General features: G+C 45.1%; 1 protein-coding gene across 2 annotated transcripts; it reads left to right on the top strand.

Annotated features, from left to right (window-relative positions):
- Positions 1-1173: 1173 nt before the first annotated feature.
- LOC118078724 (immunoglobulin superfamily member 1-like) lies at positions 1174-17715 on the top strand. 2 transcript variants are annotated; one of them, XM_035102717.3, is made up of 6 exons: positions 1174-1377; positions 4662-4700; positions 5564-5860; positions 8169-8465; positions 9244-9360; positions 10156-11776. In XM_035102717.3, exons 1-5 carry the CDS (start codon positions 1350-1352, stop codon positions 9351-9353), a joined length of 771 nt encoding a protein of 256 aa, XP_034958608.3. In that variant the 5' UTR covers positions 1174-1349; the 3' UTR covers positions 9354-9360; positions 10156-11776. The 2 variants fall into 2 exon arrangements, with proteins under 2 accessions (XP_034958608.3, XP_088512179.1); XM_088656053.1 differs by lacking the exons at positions 9244-9360; positions 10156-11776 and adding an exon at positions 17612-17715 and having other exon boundaries at positions 1212-1377.
- Positions 17716-24136: the final 6421 nt, after the last annotated feature.

Below are 24136 nucleotides of genomic sequence, written 5' to 3'. Positions count from 1 at the left end.
ATTTGTGGCACTCTAGGTTTTCACCCTATTGCCCCTTTTGTGTGACTCTAGGACACAAACTATTCCCCTTTTCCCTAAGGTAAGTTTTGCCCTCTTCTGAGTCTCCACCTCTGTGAGTTTTTATACGCTGCTGGAACAACTGAGACGATTCTCCTTGGCACAACAAAGATGAATTTTATTTTCTTGAGAACATAGTTTTTTCTTCTTCTTTTCTTAATGATTCATAAGGTTACAAACTGAGTTACAGCTGTATGCTAACTGTCAAACTTTAACTCCAAGATAACTTAAGCCTAACCCAAACCACCACTAACCTCACTTCACACCCTCCTCCTTCCCTCCTTTTGTCCCCACACCCTCCACTCTCCCCCCAAATGGCTATTCCCTCCTCTTTTGAACCGGGAAGCGTCCCGCCTCCAAAAGATGCACTGTCCGTTAAGTTGGAGATGGATGAACTCTTTCTAATCCATGAATCTTCCATACTAGGGCTAATCCGTTACAGTCCTCACAGCTCAAAGTTTCAAGGTATACACTTTTCAAAGCATTCACCATTAAAACAGGCATTTTGTATGCATCTTCTATATAAAATACCTTGTTTTGTGCATTGAAAATACATTCCGTAGTCTGCAGAAGTGCATCATCTGACTGGGGGTTGTGTTCTGATCCACAATAAGCATAGGATCAAGGCCGTCCTCTATGGAAAACAAGCCAAACATATTCCTACCCCATTCCAAAGTGCAAGGTCTGGTTGACCTGGGTCTGATCCAGCACTTTGACATTCTCACATGCCCTGGATCTACAGCTGGTATGTAGTACTGTCTCAGTCAGTGAAGGTCTGCGCCCATTGGGACTGATAGGGCAGAAAGCAAGGAGACCAACAGTAGGTGGAGTCAGAGTCTATTGCTGGAGAAGCCAGGGCCAATAATAGATGGAGATAACTACACTGCGACTAAGGAGGTAAAGGTTGACAGCCAGCTGGAAGTAAGGTGGGGGCTGGCTGATGGCAAGCTGAGCTTGGTGGAGCAGTACCCAATTTGCTGGGTGTAGCAATAAAACAGGAAATACTAAAGTGGCTGACCGCTCATACTGTCTGCTGACTCTTCCAATCTGGGCAAACCATTTCCAGTTTCTCTTTTGAGCAGTAAGTTCCCATGGTCCAGCAGCCGAGATTGGTTCAGACTTCCCAGTAAGGTGATTGTGAAAATACGTGCTTCTCTGCCTATTCTTGTGACTGTCTGTAGAAGACTCTTGTAGAGGCTGCCTTGGAGGGGGAAGATCAAATTCAAAGCTAGAGATATCTAAGGAGAGTTTCTAAGGAGGTGGGGTCAAGGTGGAGAGAGACCCCTCTCAACATGGAAGTTCTTCTCATTCCTGTGCTAGGTATGTCTTGCTACTTTCTCTACTCTGTTCTGTCCACTTACCATATCTGAATAGAGAAGCATTGGTGAGAATCAGCGATAACAGCAGCAATAAACACATCAGTGTGCCAGTGTGGTGTAGTGGTTAAGAGCGGTAGACTCGTAATCTGGGGAACCGGGTTCGCGTCTCCGCTCCTCCACATGCAGCTGCTGGGTGACCTGGGGCTAGTCACACTTCTCTGAAGTCTCTCAGCCCCACTCACCTCACAGAGTGTTTGTTGTAGGGGAGGAAGGGAAAGGAGAATGTTAGCCGTTTTGAGACTCCTTCGGGAAGTGATAAAGCGGCATATCAAATCCAAACTCCTATTCCTCTTCTTCTTCAGCTGCCTCAGAGGAAAAGGGTTTGGGCAGTGGTGCCTTGTATAGTTGCATGCTTAAAACTCATCAGTGTGCCCAGGCGAGTGTGTGTGTGTGTGTGTGTGATCTAAATTGATGTATAATTGATCTGAGCTACTGATTTTTGATGCAATTTGTACTTATTTCAGGAATGAAATGTTATTATTGTTTTATGTTTTTCACCACTACGATGATTTATTTTCTTTAATGTTGGCTGTATATGATTTTTTCAAACAAATACATGATCTTAAGTCCAGACAGAAAAATCCCAGCCAGGAACATGAGACCAGCTTTCACATGTTCATTTCTTATTTATACTTAGTCGTATCCTCTCTTTGATTTCTGGAGGTTTTCTCCTGAGTTAAGCTGTGGCTTATATTGAGCAAGAGGGAAAGTCATTGTCTGTCAGCATTTATGCTTGCATTCGGTTACCAGAATTCAATTCTATAAATTCTATCAATTTCATCATTTCCTTTCTTTTTCTGTCAACTGGTGTCATCTTTCTCTTTACTTATCATCTTTCACTCTCTGTCCTTCATCGCCTGCTTTGTCTTTGTTTTTTCTCTCCTCTCACTTTCCACTTCTTCTGTTCTTTCTCTGTTGTCACTTACTGTCATCTCACGTTTCACAATCTTCCTGTTTCCTCTTCCTCTCCACTCATACTGTTTTCTACATTCTCTCTACCTTCTCAAACTTTTCTGTACTTCAGCCTTCTACTTCAATTCACCTGCTCATTATTGCCTTTTTATTTCCCTCTCATTCCCCTTCTTCCTTTGCTCACTTTCTTCCATCTCGTGTCATCTTCACTGCTGCCTTTAAATCACCTCTCTGTCGTTTAGGTCCTCTCCTAATATCAGCTTTCCTGAAATAAAAATGAACAGGGTTTCTGAGAAGGTTCATCGCCCTCAGCACCTAATACAGTCGGCAGTTGTTATTTGTTGCTCCTTGGTTGAAGTTTGAGGAAACTTCCCAGATTCTCCTACACTGAAGCAACATATTCTTGTAGATCTGTTACAAACAAACAAAAAACTTTTTTTTCTTTTTTCTTTTGCTAAATAACACCTTTTTATAATTCTTTTTAATAGCAACTAAATAAAACTAACCTTCAATCCAAATCAACATTGAAATATTAAAGATGCAAACTTACTTGAGAACAGGTCCGATTAAAATAAATGGGCCTTACTTCTGAGTAGACATGCGTAGGATTTGCATGTTAATTTAATTACGGTTAACTATGGTTCTCTCTCCCTGGTCAGCTGCATTTCCTTTCCCTTTCCTGAAGGTTTTGTTTCCTTTTTGCTACCTTCTGTGGGTGCCTTTCTTTCCCTTTCTCACAACTGCTGGTCTACCTGCCCTCTCCATGTATCAGAACTCAGATGTACAGAAAATGAATCTAATTTTTTTCTTAGCACCCTCAGAACGTAATATAGGCAGAAGTGGAGAGGGGAGGAGATATAAAAACCTCAACAGAACTGAACATAGGTAGAGTTCATACATATCTACACAAACAAACAAACAAACAAACACACTTCATCTTATCCAGTATTTTAGGCATGTTTGCCCATTAAGTTCAGCTAGAATCCTCACACCATTTTCCCCAGCCCAGTCCTTCTATTCCAAGCAAGTAGAAGCCCTGGAATAGCAGTCCTTACATTGCAAGGCTTCCTCTCTAGAATTGGGGCTGCCTGGATTCATTCCTCCCTGAGTGTTTCACCAGCAGCAGCTTCAGTCATTCTGGTGCTTCTTTTCTATGCAGAGGAGTCCTGTGGCTTCTAGGCTTCACACCACAACCAGCTTTATGAGATTCAGCGAGGCTGCAGTAGTCAGGTAGATAGCCTCTTCTCAAGCCAGGCAGTGTGTTTCCACTACGTGGGAGCAAGGCTGGGCTGGTGCAAAATGAGGAAGAAACTCTCTCACATAACATACCTTTCAAATGCCCTGGAAAAAGCGGCACATCCCGTATTTTCTCACACGACCTCTGTGGCCATTTTGGGTGTTGTGATCTGTCACGCTCTCACCTCAAAGAAGCACTTTTCCCGGGGCCATAGCTCCCCAAAATGAATGCTTTGGAGACACTGCACAATATCCTGAGAGGCGCATGTCATGTGAGTCTCCCAGGAACACATCCTGGAAGATGCACATTCCAGTTTTGCATCGGAAGAAGTTGGAAGGTGAGACATAAGACGGGGAATAAAAGATTGCAGCCTCCAGGTTGCACTGAAGGGTTTGCGTGGTGATGGCAGTTTTGTTGTGACCCGCCTGGCATGGCCGTGCAGCTCATCTGTGGGTACAGCCCCATTGGCTGAAGACCTGAGGTCTAAAGCAATATATTGTTGCATGCAGCCTTCTTGAAGCTATGCAGGTCAGAGGTCTGGTCAATGCTTGGATGGGAGCCTACCTTACATATGGTCCCTTGAGACAAATATAACATGTAAATAATCTTCAGGTGGTGAGGGTGGCTCTGTGGTCTAAACCACAGAGCCTAGGGCTTGCCGATCAGAAGGTCAGCGGTTCGAATCCCCGCAACGGGGTGAGCTCCCGTTGCTCATTTCCAGCTCCTGCCAACCTAGCAGTTTGAAAGCATGTCAAAGTGCAAGTAGATAAATAGGTACAACTCCGGAGGGAAGGTAAACAGCATTTCCGTGCACTGCTTTGGTTCATACAGAGCCGGCATACAGCTTCCGGGTCATGTGGCTAGAAGTGCTTAGTCATGCTGGCCACATGACCCGGAAGCTGTATGCCGGCTCCCTCAGCCAGTAAAGCGAGATGAGCACTGCAACCCCAGAGTCGTCCTAATGGACCTAATGGTCAGGGGTCCCTTTACCTTTAAATAATCTTCAGATCAAATCAGTTCAAACTTCCAGGCCTATTTAACCAGTTCCATCCCTCCTTTTTATTTCTCTCTTTCAGTTTTCCTGCATCTCGTTCCGCAGCCAGCATCACCTGCAGGTAACATTCCAACTTCTTCCCCCGTGAGTTGCTGATGTGGAGAAGACCAGAGTGTCTCTAGAGGAGAATGCTTGTCTGTTTTGTGCTATTGTTTAGCAATCTAACACCCCCCTCCAGCTGACTTGTGGTTCCCCCAAGTATGGTAGTAACTCCGCTCTTATACGTGGGTACTTTCCAGGAGCAAACTGTAGCAAACTTACAAATCCCAGTGCCACCTTTCCCACCCCTTTTGCAACACCATTGTGTATTACAAAAGCGAAGTCACCCTCCAAGGGTGGATCCTTATGTAGGTAAAATGAAACACACACCCAAGTTTAGGAGCAAAGTTACTGGCATGGTTGGGGAAAACTGCAAGGTTTGCAGAAGTACAGTGGTGCCTCGACTTATGAATTTAATCCATTCTGAAGGCACTTTCGTAGGTCGAAAAATTCATAAGTCGAAAAACGCCATTGGAAACACGATTTCCCATAGGAATGCATTGAAAATGGAAAAATTCGTAAGTCGAAAAATCCCTATCTAAAACCACCGCGGTTTGCTTTCGGATGTCGAGACATTCGTAAGTGCGCGGCCATTATCCCCATTCATAAGTCAAAAAATTCGGTTGTCGAGTCGTTCGTAAGTCGAGGTACCACTGTACAAAAAAAAAAATCATTTATGAGGGGAGGGGATAGAAAGTCCTGAAACAGAGCTGGACTGAATAACACAGGTTGCAGAAACACACAGAATAAATTTTAAAAGTATGTGGGGTGGGGTGGAGTAACCTGGAACAGGGCAAGGCTAAAACAGAGCACCCCACTCTGTGACAGTTCATTTCAGGTTCCACTTGTGTGCCTGCCACTGAGATCCCTCTGCTTTTCTTCCAGGATCTCTCCCTCCCCCCGAACTCTCGGTACAGCCAAAGTACCCTGAATACTTTGAAGGCGAGAAGGTGGTGCTCATATGCTCAGCTTTCCCAAATGGGACGGTGGAGGGATACAGGTTCTTCGATCAGGACGGGCAACAGGTTGTCAAAATGGCTGCCGACCCTTATCAAAAGGGCAGACTGGTTTTTAGGGCTGAAATGAGCAAGATGGGAAATTACAGCTGTGATTACTGGATGGGGAAAGCTGATGCAGAGGTCACATCTACACGGAGCAACTCCATCTCCCTTCAAGTGAAAGGTAGGTTTCTACGGTAGTTCCTGGGATTTTGGTGGTCTGTTCCAATGCTGAGAAGCCTCAGTGATGGTCTGTCCGATTAATTTTCTTCTCCACTGCCACTTGCTACACCTGGAGTCCCCAATTTGATGTCCTCTGACACCCCTCTTGATGACTGACAAGGGCCCATGCCCTCCCAATTTTATCGTTCTTTCTTTTTTAAGTGGGTTGTTTGGTTGGGAGTGCCCTCATTGTTAGCCGGTGGCCTGTTTCTTTTGTCTGTGGTTTATTTGTTTTGCTACGTATGTAGATATTTTGCATGGCTTTGGGGGGGGGGAGGTAGACGTTGTCTAGACATTGTCCATTCCTCCCCTGTGAAATGCGATACTTTTTTTTTGTTGCTCATGACTAAGAAACTGTCGTTTCCCAATGTGAGCCTGGACCCAGAAAGTTTGGGGACCCCAGTGTTAGAAATCTACAGCCTTGCTCAGGGCAGGGTAGGGGTGGATAACTATGCAAAATACAAATGGCATGATTAGCAAATCACAGCTTTAAAATAAAGAACAAAATAAATGCCTTGGGTGGGAGGTGACACCCATCAGCTTAATCTTTCCCTTCCTAGAAACAGTCTCAGCACTATTAGCTTTCGGATGGGGAAACCTCTTGCTGTTATCTAACACGCTATAAGGAAGATATTTTTTGTACTTTTGTAGCCCTGAAAGTGTAGACTGAGCAAACATATTGCAAATGCACTCATTTGCTGCAAAAATAAAGCAAAACAGCCACCACCACATTTTGGGAAAATTATAGCTTCAGGTGGCTATTTTCAGCAGAAAAACACAGTGCAGAAGTGTTGTGCCTGCAAGTTGTCCCCAGTCAATATGATGGAGGGGAGGAAGCTCTGCTGTATATATATGTTCTTCTCTGACTGGAACAATCTCTCCAAGAGCACAATGGCCTCTGCACACTATGACTTAGTTGAATATTATCCCTTTTTATATTTTCAATTTTTTTACTGCAGAGAAGAAAAACTGAGTTCGCAGAAAGTTTCCCGGCTGCCCAAATAAAAAAATGTTTAGGCAATTACTTTCATTCTTAGTTATCAGTTTTGGTGAAAAGAAACCAAACTTGTTGGGGAAATGTGGAATGGAGCACCAAAGCCACTAAGGGGCAGCAAAGCGCAACCTGAATGCTGCTTTTGACTCTTCCCTGCTAAGCTTCAAATTCAGATTTCCGGGTTGTGGCCAACTATTTAATGAGCCCCAATGAGCCGTGTTAATTAGCTATTCTGAGTAGTACTAGCGTTGAATAAAACCCTCAGATCCCTTTCATCGTATGTACAAAGCTGGATAGGAACATTTTAGTGCAACTCTGAGACAGGAGTGTGAACATGCTGGGAATGTGGGCTTGGGAGAGCACATCTTTGTTTGGAATTCTATCCTGCCCAAAATCCTCCTGACACAGCATCACCGCTGACGGCTGTAAGTTGCCCACGGCTCACTTCCATAAAGCACCATGCTCAACACTCAAGTCTGATAGACCTTTTTCTTGGTACGCTTTTGGAGAGGCAAGCCATTGCCGTAGCTGCCTTGCCAGTACGCTTGTTATGGTGGAACCCAGATGGAACCCAACACTGTCTACCGTGTTTCTCATATTATAAGACATGTCTTATATTTATTTTTTCCTCAAAAAAACCCACTATGGCTTATTTTCAAGGGATGTCTTATTTTTTTCCTCCTCCTCCTGCCACGGCTGGCATTGCTGCTGCGCCTATCACTATGTCTTATTTTCAGGGTATGGCTTATATTCCTTGAATGCTTTAAATCCTGCTATGGCTTATTTTATGGGTATGTCTTAAAATATGAGAAACAGGGTACCACCCCAAGTGTGTGGTCACCAGTGCTGATGCATGGAGTGCTAGCGACATCCTGACCCAAGATGTTGGTCTTTATCAGCATCTTTGGGCACACTTTGCCCTAATGTATGTAGTTTTGTACACATCCCTTGGCTAGAGAGCTGCACTGAAAAATTCAGAGAAGTGTGTTTTAGTTTTTCTGTCATTTTAGAAAGTGCAAATCAGTTAGGTTCACCTTTAAATGGGAACTAAATCACATTTCTCCTCCACCCTTCAGTTATTTCATTGCAAGCCTAAAATCTGATGTCTAAAAATGCTTCCCTGCCCTCACCCTATCTCTCTCTCTCTTCCCACCCTCTCTCTCCACCCAACCAACCATTGCAAGCATACTTGAGGGTGGAGGAGTTTAGCTAGCCGCCGCTGTCTCTGTGTTACACGAAGCAATCTCAACCCTGGGTGTTTATCTTTCTTTCCCAGAAGCCCCGGAAGCCCCCTCCCTCTCTTCAAGCCCCAGCCTCCTTGAGTACAACCTGGGAGATAATGTCAGCCTTGTGTGCTCAGCTCCACCTGAAAGAAAGGAAGTCAAGGAGTTCCAGTTTTATAGCGACAAAGAGGAAATATCAGTTGTGCCTCCATATGGCAACATCTACATTCACAACATGAGCATCATGGAACCCAAAGATGTGGGGAGCTTCAGGTGTGGCTACGTAGTGCATCTTTTTGGAAGAAAAGTTATTTCGAAGAAGAGTAATTCTGTCACCATTGTTCACACAGGTAATCTCCGGATCTATCTATCTATCTATCTATCTATCTATCTATCTATCATCTAATTTATCTATTTACCTGCCTTTAGCCAATAAAGGCTCTCAGGGCTGCTTAGGGGGGGGATCAATATTAAGATGGGCCCTGCCCTCAGACTTACAATCCAAAAACAAAAAAGACACAACATGCAAAGAAAAAGGGAGGCGGGGGGAGAAGGAAAATGCAAGCTGAAGTAAAGGTTCTTAAAGTTGCAGATCTTATTGCGCAGTTAACAAAAGGAATTCTTCACTGGTGGCGGCTCCTTGTTGTCTTCTCGTTGATAAAGAACACACTTTGTTTTGAAGCACTCTTCCTCCACAGATCACATGTGAGAGCAGAGCCAATGCCCAGCCAGGAGGGCAGCTTCTACCACACAGTTATTTCTCAGACATGCTGCTTGAGTTGCATCTGACAACGCCCACTGGAAATGGTTCCCTTCCATCACAGATGCACAAACCTTTGACTGGATTTTTCCAGCTGGCCATGGGAAAGCAGGGAATGGGGCAATGCTATCTCCCTTCCAAACCTATCTTCCATAGATTTGGTTGCGAGATCAGGAATTGACAAGAAAGGTAAATGGTGAGATTCTGTAGAAATAACACTCAGAGAGTCTGCCAAAATGACTAAGAAGCATTGGGTGGTCCAAACCAATATCCACAAAGTCTTATCTGATTCTGAATAAGAGGACCCAACTTCGGTGAAATGTGGCATCTTTCCATTACACTCTGTAACCAGAAACTCTTTTTCTTAGTCAACTGGAACTTAGTCAACTTTCCCAGCTGGAAACGGATGGTGGCCATTGGTGGCTCCTTCTTCACCATCAACAGCCTCATCTTCCTCATCTCCCACTGGTGTTTTTAAACCACAGGTAAGTGAATCCCTGTGGATTTAAGGATTTCCTTTAGAATGACTAAAAAATTCCTTTCGGACATGTACTTTGGAGCAGGTGTGGCCCAATACATTTTTTTGTGGTTGAAGTAAGGGTTTAAGACAGGCATCCCCAAACTGCAGCCCTCCAGATGTTTTGGCCTACAACTCCCATGATCCCTAGCTAACAGGACCAGTGGTCAGGGAAGATGGGAATTGTAGTCCAAAACATCTGGAGGGCTGAAGTTTGGGGATGCCTGGTTTAAGATAATTCAGTTTCACTGAAAACCACTGTGATGTTAGATGTGTGATGATGGCCTTGAGACCTTCTGAGACTTGAGCAGAGATGAGGAACTGCTGCTGGACTATGGCTCCAACCATCCCAGACTATTGGCTTTGCTGGCTGTTGAAGTCCAGCAACATCTGGATGGCAACAGGTTATCCATCCCTGACTGAGCCCAGAGCTGTCTTCCTTGATTGGCCATGACATTCCAGGATCACTTTCTCACCACCTCTGGAGGCTGCGGGGAGTGGGGGCATTGCATCTGAGGCTTTCTGTGTGGCAATGGATTCAGGATCATGACTTATAGGGATAGTTATATCTAAACTAGCCTGGGCCCCACCACCTCTCTATTATTTATTTGTCCGAACTGGTCCCATTCCCAAAGCATTCCACCTCAAGTGTCACAAAACTGAGAGTTGGGGAGGGAAATGGTTGGTCTGGGTTGCATCTTTGACTTGAAGTTATGATCCAGGGAAGCCTCTCATCTCTTGCTATTTTTAAAATCATTTTTAGGTCTCCTCTTCAGGTGACTGCAATAGTCCTCTTTGCCCAACTGACAGAAGTCTGACCTCAGCTGTTCATCAACCCGATTGTGGATTCATTCACCAAATGAGCCAGCTTTCCCCATAGATCACATAACCAGGAGGAAAAATCTGAATCCATCTTCCACAAAAGAGCACAAACAGAGGGCTGTGGGGTGGAAACCAAGTTCTGGGGCATGGCATTTGCAGCGGAAATCATTTTGATTGCTCTGTCTTTACAGACTTTATCCCATACTGCAGCAATTGTTTCAGGGGAGGAGGTAAATTGATGGCTCCGCAAAATCATTTTGTTGTGTAAACCTTTCACAGGAATGAGGAGATTCTGGCTCTGCAATGTTGCTGAATTTCAATTTCCATCAGCTTCAGCCAGTTTCCTGATCCCTGCTCTAACATGCTGACCCCCCCTTTTTTTAATGGGAAAAAAACCAATGCATCAAAAGCAGATTCCTAATCAGTTGAAAAAAATCTTTGGAGGAAAGAAACAACAGCAACAAGAACAAGAACAACTCAGGTCCTTCCGCCCTTTGGGACATTTGCTTTGAGACTTGTGCTTTTCCTTTCAACATTCTCCTCTCAGTATTAGTGGCTGTCTGGCACACCTAGATTAGCCCTAGCATTTGTAGATAGATAGATAGATAGATGATAGATAGATGATAGATAGATAGATAGATAGATAGATAGATAGATAGATAGATAGATAGATAGATAGATAGATAACTTTATTTCGGCCATAGGCCCATAATGTACTGCAACCAAGAATAAAACAGTATAAAACCGACATACATAAAAACAATCAGACAAATTAAAAACATAAAAGAATCAGAACAATCAGGCAAAATTAGTCCCTCATACAAGGAACTTATGTACAACATTTTTAAAACGTTTCAAGTAGTTTTGTGGGGCTTTTAGCTATGGTTAAAACGTTAGTGCATTGCAGGCCTTCATTTTTCATTACTCAGCTCAGAAGGTTACTTGAATGATGTATCTTGGTGTCAGTAGTCGTAAAGTAAGTTATGCTGTTTTTTGTAAGAGAGAACTGAAATCAAATATCTTGCTACAAGTAATGTTTTGGTCGTATCATCATCTTGCAGCAGGTATGTTAATTGGGTCTCCAGCGGTTTGTCCGTGATTTCCAGAATTAGAGGGTACAAGATTTTAGTCCGAGCGGGCGTATGCAAGGGGCAACAGAACAGTATGTGGTAGAGGGATTCTATTGTTCTGTTGTCACACGTGCATAAAACTGAGATTTGGCCTTTGGGAAACCTGTGCCCCAGGACATTGGATGGGAAAACATTAAATCTTGCTTTGGTGAAGGCGAATCTGTGGGCTGCGACAGAAAGAAAAGACAGGTACGATGGACTCTGATGTGTGGGCTGTATGCCTTGATTCAGCGGGGAACATGTTCCACCTCCCGTTATAATATTTTGATGGAAATCATAGTTATCTAGTTTTTGAATTATAGTTCTTTTGGCTGAGGGAAGATCTAATTTCAATAGGTCCGATGGGAACAATCCGTAGGACATAATTTTGGAGTGGATTTTTTTTGCCCAGGGACTAACAAAGTACCAGCATTTGTAAATATATTTCACTCCCTCAAAAAACGTGGTTGTTGTTTTTTACATCATTATTGTAATCATTTTGCTAAAAAACAAAAAAACAAAGAAAGAAAAATCAGTACCACAATAGTTACAATGAAACTAGATGGGAAATTAGCATGCTCTCTATCAATCAAACACATCGCTTTCTGGATTCTTTTTAAGTATTATTATTATTATTATTATTATTATTATTATTATTATATGTCCATGGAGTTTTCTTGGCAGTGATACTGGAGTGGCTTGCCAGTTCCTTCTCCAGGTGGATCACGTTTAGTCAAAACTCTCCACTATGACCTGTCCATCTTGGGTGGCCCTGCATGGCATAGCTCATAGCTTCTCTGAGTTAATCAAGCCCCTTCGCCACGACAAGGCATTGTTGTGTCAGCCCTGAGTGCTCACTGGAAGGACAGATCCTGAAGCTGAGGCTCCAATACATTGGCCACCTCATGAGAAGAGAAGACTCTCTGGAAAAGACCCTGATGCTGGAAAAGATTGAGGGCACTAGGAGAAGGGGACAAACAAAGGATGAGATGGTTGGACAGTGTTCTCGAAGCTACCAACATGAGTTTGACCAAACTGTGGGAGGCAGTGCAAGACAGGAGTGCCTGGCGTGCTATGGTCCATGGGGTCACGAAGAGTCAGACACGACTAAACAACAACAACAACAACAACAACAACTATTATTATTATTATTATTATTATTATTATTATTATTATTATTAAAATTTGTATACCACCCTTTATCAAAGATCCCAGGGTAGTTTACAATGCATACTAATAAATACAGATAGTATTCTGCAATCAGAGACATATTCCTGGCTGCTATTTGGTGATCCACTCTTCAGTCCCCTTTTTCATTGTATATGAAAAAGTTTTAAAAGTAATGCCTGCCCTGTCTTCATCACACTCAGTGTTGCTAGCATTCTGCAGCAGTTCACTTTCCACCAAATACTATGTTACCCGTCTCACTATTGTGTACTATGCACACACACACTCACTCAAGAAAAATCTGGAAATCTGGAAAAATGTGTCATATGACTGGGGGTTGTGTTCTGGACTGGAACAAGTGAGTTTGGAAGCGTCGGACTGAGTTAGTCCTCTGTCAAAAAATAGATCTCCCCCTTGATTGTTTGGAACTGAGGCGGCAGGAAGGTGGTGCCTGGCTAACGGCAAGGTACGTTTGGTGGGGCAGTGACCCATTTGCCCCAATGCACCAGCCTCGCACTGGCTCCAATTCTCTCCTGCAACAAAACCTCTTCTCTTTGCATCTCTGCTGGCTGGAGCAGATCATGTGTTGCGCATACAAACAAAACAGGAATTATGAAAGCAGTTAGTAGGTCAAGTGCTGACTCCTCTCCTCTGGCCAGACCTATTTCCATTTTCTATTTTAAACAGCAAAGTCCCTTGGTCCAATGGCTCTTTCCCCAATTATGATTGCATTTCCCCTCTGGGCGATTATGCAAATATGGGCTTCACTGATGTTCCTCTGCCCTCCTGTAGAAGACTCTTTTAGGGTCTGCCTTGGAGGGGAAGGGTGATATAAAAACTGGCAATACCAAGTTTCCAAGGAGGTGCAATCCAGGTGGAGAGAGATCCTTCTCAACATGGAGGTTATTCTTCTGGTTCCCATGCTAGGTATGTTGCTATTTTCTTTCTTCCCCAACCTCTTCTTCTACCACTCCTTTCTCCTGGGTTTTAATTCCTGCTTTGATCCATAATAAAAGAATCATCTTGATAAATTTTTAAACTGGCTTCAGGGCTAGCAATTGCTGAGAACACGCTCTGACCCTTAGGGGCCAACTCCTAGGGGGTGAGGGGTCTTTGGACCCCCCAACAAAATATTTAAGGGGGCCACTCCCCAAGTTGATGGGCATTGCCATTCAAGTGGTGTGCATGCACCATATCATGGCCCTGCAGGCCGGATATTTAAGTTTTCCCTGGGCGTGGCGTCGAGTGCCACTACTGGCCAGTTGGCACTGCGCCCAGCAGAACGCTCCCTAAATTCCTGCCCCCTAAATTGGCCATTACGGCAGCAGGAGGAAGATCCAGCCTGCTAGAGGCCAGTTCACAAGTGAGATACAGTGCCCGCCTGCCCGAGGAGGAGGAGGGCAAACAGACTTCTCAGTTACATTCTCACTAGGGATAGCTGAGAATTTTAATTCAATTCATGTTAATAGGTGAACTGACCTAATTCACATGTTCAAAAAAAGACACGAAACAGAAATGCAACCGTCCTTCAAAATTCACATTTTCCAAATTTTGTAGCACAGTTCTCCAGCCAAGCTACGTGTGCAAAAGTACATGCGTGCAGTATGGTGTGCAGTGTGGTGTAGTGGTTAAGAGCGGTAGACTCGTAATCTGGAGAACCAGGTTCGAGTCTCCGCTCCTCCACATGCAGCTGCTGGGTGACCTTGAGCTAGTCACACTTCTTCTCTGAAGTCTCTCACACCCACTCACCTCACAGAGTGTTTGTTGTGGCGGAGGAAGGGAAAGGAGAACGTTAGCCACTTTGAGACTCCTTCCAGTAGTGATAAAGCGGGAAATCAAATCCAAACTCCTCCTCCTCCTCCTCCTCCTCTTCTTAATTCATAAAAATGTACATGGATGGAGGGGGGAAATCATGCAAAATGCATCATATTATTGAAAACCGTTTCCCACAAATAGGCATATTAAGCTAATTGGATACAGAAAACGCTGCAAATTAAGAGAAACTAAAATACTGCTGAAATTTCATGAGGACTTGGGGGGGGAGCTAGAAACAGATGTGGAAATGTGGGAAGCAGAACTTAACAGCTGAGTAATGAGAAGCAGCTCATCCCTCATCCTGGACTATGTCATGGTGTATATGCAAATATACAAGTCTGCTATTTCTACCCTCGGCGTCTTTTCTGTCAGAATAATAAACACACACAGAGAGAGCGAGAGCGAGAGAGCTATGGAGCCTCTTACACTTGACATTCTCCAGAGGGCTCAGCATACCTGGCCGTCCTCTGCTTGCTATCACGGCCTGTGTTCACCCACTATCTCTGTACAGTACAAGCAAGCAAAAGCAGTGAGGGGTTGACAACAGCGCCTCCCACTGCCTCATGCTTCCCCTCTTGGTGGTTGTGTGGATGAGGCTCAGAGGCAACTGGAATGGGCAGCAGTGATTTTGGGCAGACTGAGGGAGGAAGAGAGCCCACTGAGAGACACCCTCTTCCCATAAAGGAGGAGAAAGAGAGTTCATAAGAGGGCACTGTGGGAGATTTGCTCATCCCTCCTAAAAAAAATCGAGAGCCTGGCTAGAGGTCTCTTCTTTTTTAGGAACATCAGGGCAAAAGTGTGTAAGGATTGCCTTGGTGGATAAAACTTGGGTGTGTGCTTTTAACACTCTTTAATTCGCAACACCGTAGCCCATATGGTGCGGCCAAAGCCTGCAAAGTTGAACTACTCAGTCGGACCATTCCTGTATTATGTCCAGTCACTTTGATACTTGGGAGAGGCCCTCTTAGTAGTGCCTTATGCTCACGAGGGTCATCTTACATGCGCTGAGAAAAGGGCATCTGAGTGTGGTAATACCTGCCCTTTCGAAGTGCCTTTCCAGAGAACATCAGGCAGACACCTCCAGCGTCATCAAAACTTGTCCAGCTTTCCTGCGGGGCTGAGCGTGATCCAGCATACTTGACATTTAATTTATCAGACCTACTGATTTGTGATGCGTTTTTTACTTATTTCATGAATGTGATTTTTGTTCATTTTATGCTCTTCACTATAATGATATTTCCCCCCGTAATGTTGACAACATACGGTAGTTTTGTTTTGTGGGGGCTAAATAATGCATAGGGATATGATGCCGCAGCGTTCCTGAAGTTATGCAGGTCTCAGAGTCTGGTCAGTGCTTGGATGGGAGCCTACCAATGAACCTTACATGTGCTCCCTTGAGATAAATATACAGTCATACCTCATGTTACATCCGCTTCAGGATGTGTATTTTCAGGTTACAGACGCGCCGAACCCGGAAGTCCCGGAACGGGTTATTTCCCGGTTCAGCACGCGCACATGCACAGAAGTGCTAAATCACGCTTTGCGCATGCGCAGAAGCGCCAAATTGCGTCACACGCATGCGCAGACGCAGTGCTTCAGGGTGTGGCCTTTTCATGTTGAGAACGGGTCTCCGGAACGGATCCCGTTCGCAACCAGAGGTACCACTGTAACATGTAAATAATCTTCAAATCAAATCAGTTCAAACTTCCAGGCCTATTTAAGATGCTTCATGCCTCCTTTTTATTTCTCTCTCTCAGTTTTCCTGCATGTTGGTCCACAGCCAGCATCATCTGCAGGTAACATTCCAACATATCCACGATGAGTTATTGATGTGGAGAAGACAAGAGTGTCTCTAGAGAAGAACTCTTTTCTTTTGTTCAACTCTTAGAGCCAACTTCCCCAACCTGGTGCCCTCCAGCTGTTTTGGACTACAACTCCCGTCATCCCTAGCTAACAGGACCAGTGGTCAGAAATGATGGGAATTGTAGTCTCAAAACATCTGGAGGGACAATTTTACCTATGGCTGTTGTACAGCATAAAAGTAGTGAATTGCAGAAATCACACTGTGAGGAAAATCAAATTCCACGTGTCAAATTAGACCCATAAGGCCGATACTGATAAAGACCTGGCCTGTGAAGCCAGAAAGTTTTTGCCTGACCCCTAGAGTAGGACTTGTGATATACAGGTTCAAATCCCTTATCCAGCCATTCCCTATTTTTCAGGGATGTCCCTGATTCAGAGAAGCCATCCTGATTTCTGATTTGATCCAGGAAAGTCCCAATTTTCCTTAGGATGTCCATATTTTCATTGGAGAAACGTTGTAGGATATGCACTAACTCTAAGCCTGACCTACTTTGCAAGGTTGTTGTGAGGTGAGGAAAAGAACAGTGTATGGTCAATTCATTTACCACAGTTTTCGCTCTTGTATCCTGGATGAGTACATTCAGCGAGGTGATGTCTCTGCTTTTTAATATGCTGTCTAGGTTTGTCATTGCTTTTCTCCCAAGAAGCAGGCGTCTTTTAATTTCGTGACTGCTGTCACCATCTGCAGTGATCAAGGAGCCCAAGAAAGTAAAATCTCTCACTGCCTCCATTTCTTCCCCTTCTATTTGCCAGGAGGTGATGGGACCAGTGGCCATGATCTTGGTTTTTTTGATGTTGAGCTTCAGACCATATTTTGCGCTCTCCTCTTTCACCCTCATTAAAAGGTTCTTTAATTCCTCCTCACTTTCTGCCATTAAGGTTGTGTCATCTGCATATCTGAGGTTGTTGATATTTCTTCCGGCAATCTTAATTCCTAAATAATAATATTCATATCCATATACACTAATGATGCATTTACCCTCCTCCCTTACTAATGCCAGTGGTGGTTTTGGCCTCCCGAAAAACAACCTACCCTCCCCAGATCAGACCCAGGAGCAGAGCAGGTGACCATGTTCCATCCAGGAGGATGGAGTAGCTCCTCCCAAACCGTAATTCCTCATAAACGCTTCCCTTCTGCTGCTTGAATTTCTCAGGCAGTCTTTGGGGAAAGCATGTGTCTGACGGAATGCTATCTCTCATGCTCACGTAACTCTCAGGTTTTGAGATCAGGATTAGATAGGAACAATGAATCACACGGAGCACTTCGATAACAATCTCACTGATAGGAGTCTGCCAAAATGACTAATAGGCATTCTGAGGGCGAAACCGGAATTACGAAGCCTTATCTGATTCTGGAAAAATGGCACCCGACCTACTCAGCAAAATGTGGCAAGTTTTCATTGTACTCTGTAGCCAACAGCTATTTTTCCCTTGTCTACTTAGGTGCCAGATGGGAAAGGATGTTGGCTGTTGGCGGGTCCTTCTTCACCATCAACAGCTTCATCTTCCTCATCTCCCACTGGTGCTTTTAAACCACAGGTAAGTAATGCACTTTCTGCAGAAAATCCCCATGGATTAAAGGATTTCTCCCCACACACACACACACACGCACACGCACACTTTAGGAAGAGTACTTTGGGGCAGCTGTGGCCCAAAACATTTTTTATGGTTGGGGTGGGCGGGGGAGAGAATGGCGTCATTGCCACCCCAGTCCAAACACACATACGTGGCAACAGTCATTCAGATATTCATAACATCCGGATTATATCACTGTAGCACATGCTACTGAGTCTGGAAACTGCACTCTGACTTCCAGGTGTCTGGAACAGTTGCTTCAGAACGTAGGAGCCAGATTGTTACCTGATAGGAAGGATACAGCATGGCGTTGTTTCGTCTCCGGGGGCTGCCTCTTCATTTCCAGAGCCATTTCAGAGTGGCGATCTTGATGCAGAGACCCCTGAACCAGGTGCGAGGAACCTGGACTCCTTCCCGATCTAGTTGAACTCCTTCTGTCACACACACAGACCCCACAGCCAGCATGGCCAGTTGTTAGGGCTGATGAAACCCAGTAATACAGTCAAACCTTGGTTGTCAAACGTAATCCATTCCGGATGCCCGTTCGGCTTCCGAAATGTTCAACAACCGAGGTGCGGCTTCCGATTGGTTGCAGAAGCTTCCTGCACTCAAGCGGAAGCCGCGTCGGGCGTTCAGCTTCTGAAAAACGTTTAGAAACCGCAGCATTTACTTCTGGGTTTTCGGCGTATGGGAGCCAAACCATTCCAAAATGGAGGTGTTCGGGATCCAAGGTTTGACTGTAGCTAGAAAACCACAGGCTCCAAAGTAGCCTCTCTCTCTCTCTAGCTTCACGTTATTATTCTTGCTATTGTGTGTTGTTAAAATCAAATGAACCCACTTCCCCCGCAAATCACATTTCACAGAGGGAAAGCCTAGATCCTCCCATCATGAAAAGAGATTGTTTTGATGGTGTTGCATTTTACAGACCTCACCTGGAGTACTGTGTCCAGTTCTGGGCACCACAGTTCAAGAAGGATACTGACAAGCTGGAACGTGTCCAGAAGAGGGCAACCAAAATGGTCAAAGGCCTGGAAACGATGCCTTATGAGGAACGGCTTAGGGAGCTGGGCATGTTTAGCCTGGAGAAGAGAAGGTTAAGGGGTGATATGATAGCCATGTTCAAATATATAAAAGGATGTCATATGGAGGAGGGAGAAAGGTTGTTTTCTGCTACTCCAGAGAAGCGGACACGGAGCAATGGATTCAAACTTCAAGAAAGAAGATTCCACCTAAACATTAGGAAGAACTTCCTGACAGTAAGAGCTGTTCGGCAGTGGGATTTGCTACCAAGGAGTGTGGTGGAGTCTCCTTCTTTGGAGGTCTTTAAGCAGAGGCTTGACAGCCATATGTCAAGAATGCTTTGATGGTGTTTCCTGCTTGGCAGGGGGTTGGACTGGATGGCCCTTGTCGTCTCTTCCAACTCTATGATTCTATGGTGTTCTGGTGCACTGAGACCCAAAGGAGAAGCTCAGGGTCACGTGCAGCAGATTAAATAGTGGTCCTTCTAACTACAGTGGTACCTCAGTTTAAGTACACAATTGGTTCCGGAAGTCTGTACTTAACCTGAAGCGTACTTAACCTGAAGCGAACTTTCCCATTGAAAGTAATGGAAAGTGGATTAATCCGTTCCAGGCGGGTCCGCGGAGTACTCAACCTGAAGCGTACTTAACCCAAAGTATGAGTGTAATTGGTTCTGGAAGTCCGTACTTAACCTGAAGTGAACTTAACCAGAAGTGAACTTTCCCATTGAAAGTAATGGAAAGTGGATTAATTCGTTCCAGGCGGGTCCGCGGAGTACTCAACCTGAAGCGTACTTAACCCAAAGTATGAGTGTAATTGGTTCTGGAAGTCCGTACTTAACCTGAAGCGAACTTAACCAGAAGTGAACTTCCCCATTGAAAGTAATGGAAAGTGGATTAATCCGTTCCAGACGGGTTCGCGGAGTACTTAAACTGAAAGTACTCAAACCGAAGCGTACTTAAACCGAGCTATGACTGTACTTTGACTGGCAAGCCCACAGCCCAATTCCTCCCTGTTAGAAGGACCACTAACAGGGTGTCTTAGCTGCTCCAATGCACCCCCCCCCAACACCTAGGCCTGATTGCCGGGGCCCACCGCAACACATGCCCTCTTCTTAGTGAGGACCCGATTTGTGCCTAAGGGAGAAACTCCTCTGGACCACTGTATGACTTGCAATGCTGGCCACCAAACCATGTGTTGAAAGTTGTCTCCAACAAAGGCATGCTTAGATTAGAGCCATTTAATTCAATGGGCTTACATTAGTCATGTTCCTGCATTGAAATGGGTCTATTCTGAGTCATGGGTTTCAGCTAATGCTGAGTCACAGTGTTTAAACCAGCTGCTTCAGTACTTTCGCAGAATGACTTGGGGGGTGGAGAATGTCCCTCTGTGACTGAATTAACCTCCCATCCGCCTTTTCTGGACTCATCTTAAACATGCAGTCCATCTTTCTTAAAAACAACTACCGTATTTTTCCATGTATAAGACTAGGTTTTTTTTTTTAACCAAAAAATTAGGTTTAAAATTGAGGCTCGTCTTATACACGGATAGTGCTGAGGGTGTTTTCTTGATTTGGAGTACCCCCAAATAGGGGGCATTATATACAAAGGAGCGTCTTATACATGGAAAAATACAGTATTTAAAAAGCCACAGCGCTGTTTGGAATGCAGGGCCGACCGAAGACATCTGGCTGGCTGAGGAGAAGGATAAGATGGCGCCTCCGACTCCAGCAGCCGACTGGCGATAGTTTTGAATATTTTATTTTATTTTCATTTATATCCCACCTTTCCTGCAAGGAGCTCAAGGAGACATAAATGTTTCTCACCACAAATGTGTGCAGTAAACTTAGCTGGGAGAATGTGTCTGGCCCAAGATCACGCTTCATCTCTGAGCAGGATTTGAACCCTGATCTCCCAGGTCCTAGTCTGACACTAGCCACACTGGAAGTTGTACAGTCATACCTCAGTTTAAGTACACCTCGGTTTGAGTATTTTCAGTTTAAGTACTCCGTGGACCCGTCTGGAACGGATTAATCCACTTCGCTTCAAGTTAAGTACGCTTCAGGTTAAGTACAGACTTCCGGAACCAATTACACTCATGCCTCGGGTTAAGTACGCTTCAGGTTGAGTACTCCGTGGACCCGTCTGGAACAGGTTAATCCACTTTCCATTACTTTCAATGGGAAAGTTCGCTTCAGGTTAAGTACGCTTCAGTTTTAAGTACTCCAAGGACCTTCTGGAATGGATTAATCCACTTTCCATTACTTTCAATGGGATAGTTTGCTTCAGGTTAAGTATTCTTCAGGTTAAGTACAGACTTCCGGAACCACCTGTGTTTGTAAACTGAGGTACCACTTTATATGAATTCAACTCTACTGCACTTGCAACAGTATGCCAGAATATGAAGCCCAGGTCCAGCTGTGTGACAACAGAGAGGAAGGGGAGAGGTCTCTGGGGGTACTGTTGGTGCTGCCCCACAGACTTGCCATCTGTGTCCAACGGTAGGACTGGGTCAGTTCAAGTGGCAGCTTGGCTGCTCTGTCCACATTCCTAGGACTGGCTGTGTGACTCAGCATCATTCCCCAGGGCATTCTGTCCCAGGAATGCGGCCTTCAAGCAGCAGCCAGGTTTTGTTATGTTTGTCTGGAGGAGGAGGAGGAGGAGGAGGAGGAGGAGGAGGAGGAGGAGGAGGAGGAGGCGGCGGCTTTGGCCACCTTGTTTTTAAGGTAAATTGAAAATACCTGAAATTTGCTGGCATTGCCAAAAGCTGCCACACACATATAGTGGTACCTTGGTTCTCGAACTGAATCTTTTTCTGGGAGTCCGTTTGACTCCCGAAACCGTTCGGAAACCAAAATGCGGCTTCCGATTGGCTACAGGAGCTGCAGGAGCTTCCTGCACTCAAGCAGAAGCCGCGTTGGAAGTTCGGCTTCCGAAAAACGCTCCGGAAACCGGAATACTTACTTCCGGGTTTGCGGCGATTGGGAGCCCATTTGTTCGGGAGCCAAAACGTTTGAGTGCCACTGTACACTTTTGAAGGAAACTAATGGTCCCCCTGAAGAAGGGAGAGGGAATTTGACCCAGCTTCACTTTCAGATGCCTACACAAAAGTGAAACCGACAGCTTTCAGCATATTGTAGAGAAAGTACATTTTGGAGGAGTCCACACCTATTTTGCTGAAGGGTCTGGGTTCCCCCCGTTACCAATGGCAGAGCCACATTGAGCTAGGTCCACCACCACTGAGAGCTAAGATCTCAGAGAGGGGAGGAAAATACCGTATTTTTTTTCGCTCCATAGGACACACCTGACCATAGGACGCACCTAGTTTTTTAGAGGAGGAAAGCAAGAAATATTTTTTTTTGCTTTCTTGAATTGTCCTAGGCATAGCAGCCAACTTCTAGAGGCCTAGGTTCCTTTGTGTGCCCCCCCCAAAAAAAAATATTTGAGGAAGATTCTTTAGCAAAGGGGGAAAGCTCCATTTTTTTGAGGATCAGGTCAAAGTTTTTTTGCAAATGGGGAAAGCCCCGTTTTGGGGGGGGGGTCAACTCACACTTGTGCATCTTTTTTGCAAAGGGGGAAAGTTCCATTTTTTGAGGATCAGCTCAAAGTTGTTGAGCTTACCTTGCAAAGGAAAAAATCCTGTTTTTATGGGGTTCAACTCACAGTTCTGCAGCTTCTCTAGGAAAGGAAAGGGACCCATTTCTACAGTTTCCAGACTATCTAATCAGCCAGTCACATGTCGCTGGGGAAACAAACAGCCTGCCTCTGCAGACAACAATAGAGGCCTGGGCAAGGGGCCTGGGCGGGCCAGGAAGGGAAGGGAGCTAGCTCCCTTATCTCCCACACCCGATCTCTTGCAATCAGCTGCTGAGCGGGCTCCTTTAAAAGCTCTCTTTCCCTCTTGTTAGCCTTTAGCTCTTTCTAAAAATGAAAAAGCACGATCTGCCTTTCGCCCCTGGGCAATTCGGCTCCAGGGACCACACATTCACTCCATAAGACGCACAGACATTTCCTCTTACTTTTTAGGAGGGAAAAAGTGCATCTTGTGGAGCAAAAAATACGGTAATACACTGCTAAGCCAAAATTGACCATCTGGGTGGTGTATGTTGAGCGGGTGGCAGATGGATCTACCTGCCTTGAAGGAAAAGCTGCTTGGGGGGGGGGTTCCTGACCTGCAATGCACCCTTTTTGCCTTTCAACCCTGTGATATTTTGGCCAGCATGCAGACGGACAGCTCAGAGTCCCTTTTCTGAGACAGGGATAGACAATGACACTGGAACCAGCCGTGTCTCAAGAGTGTGACTAGAGCCATGATGAAGCAGAAAAAGAATCCCCATCCAAGGTCACGCCTTACAGTCATCTCTCCGATTTCACTAATGCAAATTGTATTGCATAATGAACATAGCACGATGCAATCAGGATTGGTGGAGGGAGGGAGGGAGAGAGGGCAGAGGAGGCAGTCATCTTCCCAGCTGGTTGGCCACTCAAAGAAGGCTTGGTGCTGGGGAGAGTGCTACCAATTTTTTGATGAGGCTTGAGGTGTAAATGTATTTATTTAGGGAAAAATTACAAACCCACTTGATCAAAACATTTCTAAGTGAAAGAAAACTGGAAATAAAGCACAACGGGTGGCGCTGTGGGTCAAACCACAGAGCCTAGGGCTTGCCAATCAGAAGGTCGGCGGTTCGAATCCCCACGATGGGGTGAGCTCCCGTTGCTCGGTCACAGCTCCTGCCAACCTAGCAGTTCGAAAGCACGTCAAAGTGCAAGTAGATAAATAGGTACCGCTCCAAGCGGGAAGGTAAATTGTGTTTCCATGCGCTGCTCTGGTTCGCCAGAAGCGGCTTTGTCATGCTGGTCACTTGACCCGGAAGCTGTACGCCAGCTCCCTTGGCCAATAGAGCAAGATGAGCGCCGCAACCCCAGAGTCGGTCACGACTGGACCTAATGGTCAGGGGTCCCTTTACCATTTTAAAATCCACAGCCTGATTAAAGCAGATATACATAATGGTATCATCTTTAAAAAACATTATATAAACATAGGACGCGGGTGGCGCTGTGCCATTTGGGCTTTCTGATCAGAAGGTCGGCAGTTCGAATCTGCACAACGGAGTGAGCTCCCATTGCTCCTGCAAACCTAGCAGTTCAAAAGCACGCCAGTGCAAGTAGATAAATAGGTACCACTGCGGCGGGAAGGTAAACTGCATTTCCATGTGCTCTGGTTTCCGTCACAGTGTTCTGTTGTGCCAGAAGCGGTTAAGTCATGCTGGCCACATGACCCGAAAAACTGTATGTAGACAAACACTGGCTCCCTTGGCCTGAAAGGGAGATGTGTGCCACACCCCATAGTCGCCTTTGACTGGACTTAACTGTT

The sequence above is a fragment of the Zootoca vivipara genome, chromosome 12 (genome assembly GCF_965207765.1).
Source record: "Zootoca vivipara chromosome 12, rZooViv2.hap1.1, whole genome shotgun sequence".
In the NCBI taxonomy this organism is placed as follows: domain Eukaryota; kingdom Metazoa; phylum Chordata; class Lepidosauria; order Squamata; family Lacertidae; genus Zootoca; species Zootoca vivipara.
This window is presented reverse-complemented; position numbering and strand designations above follow the sequence as displayed.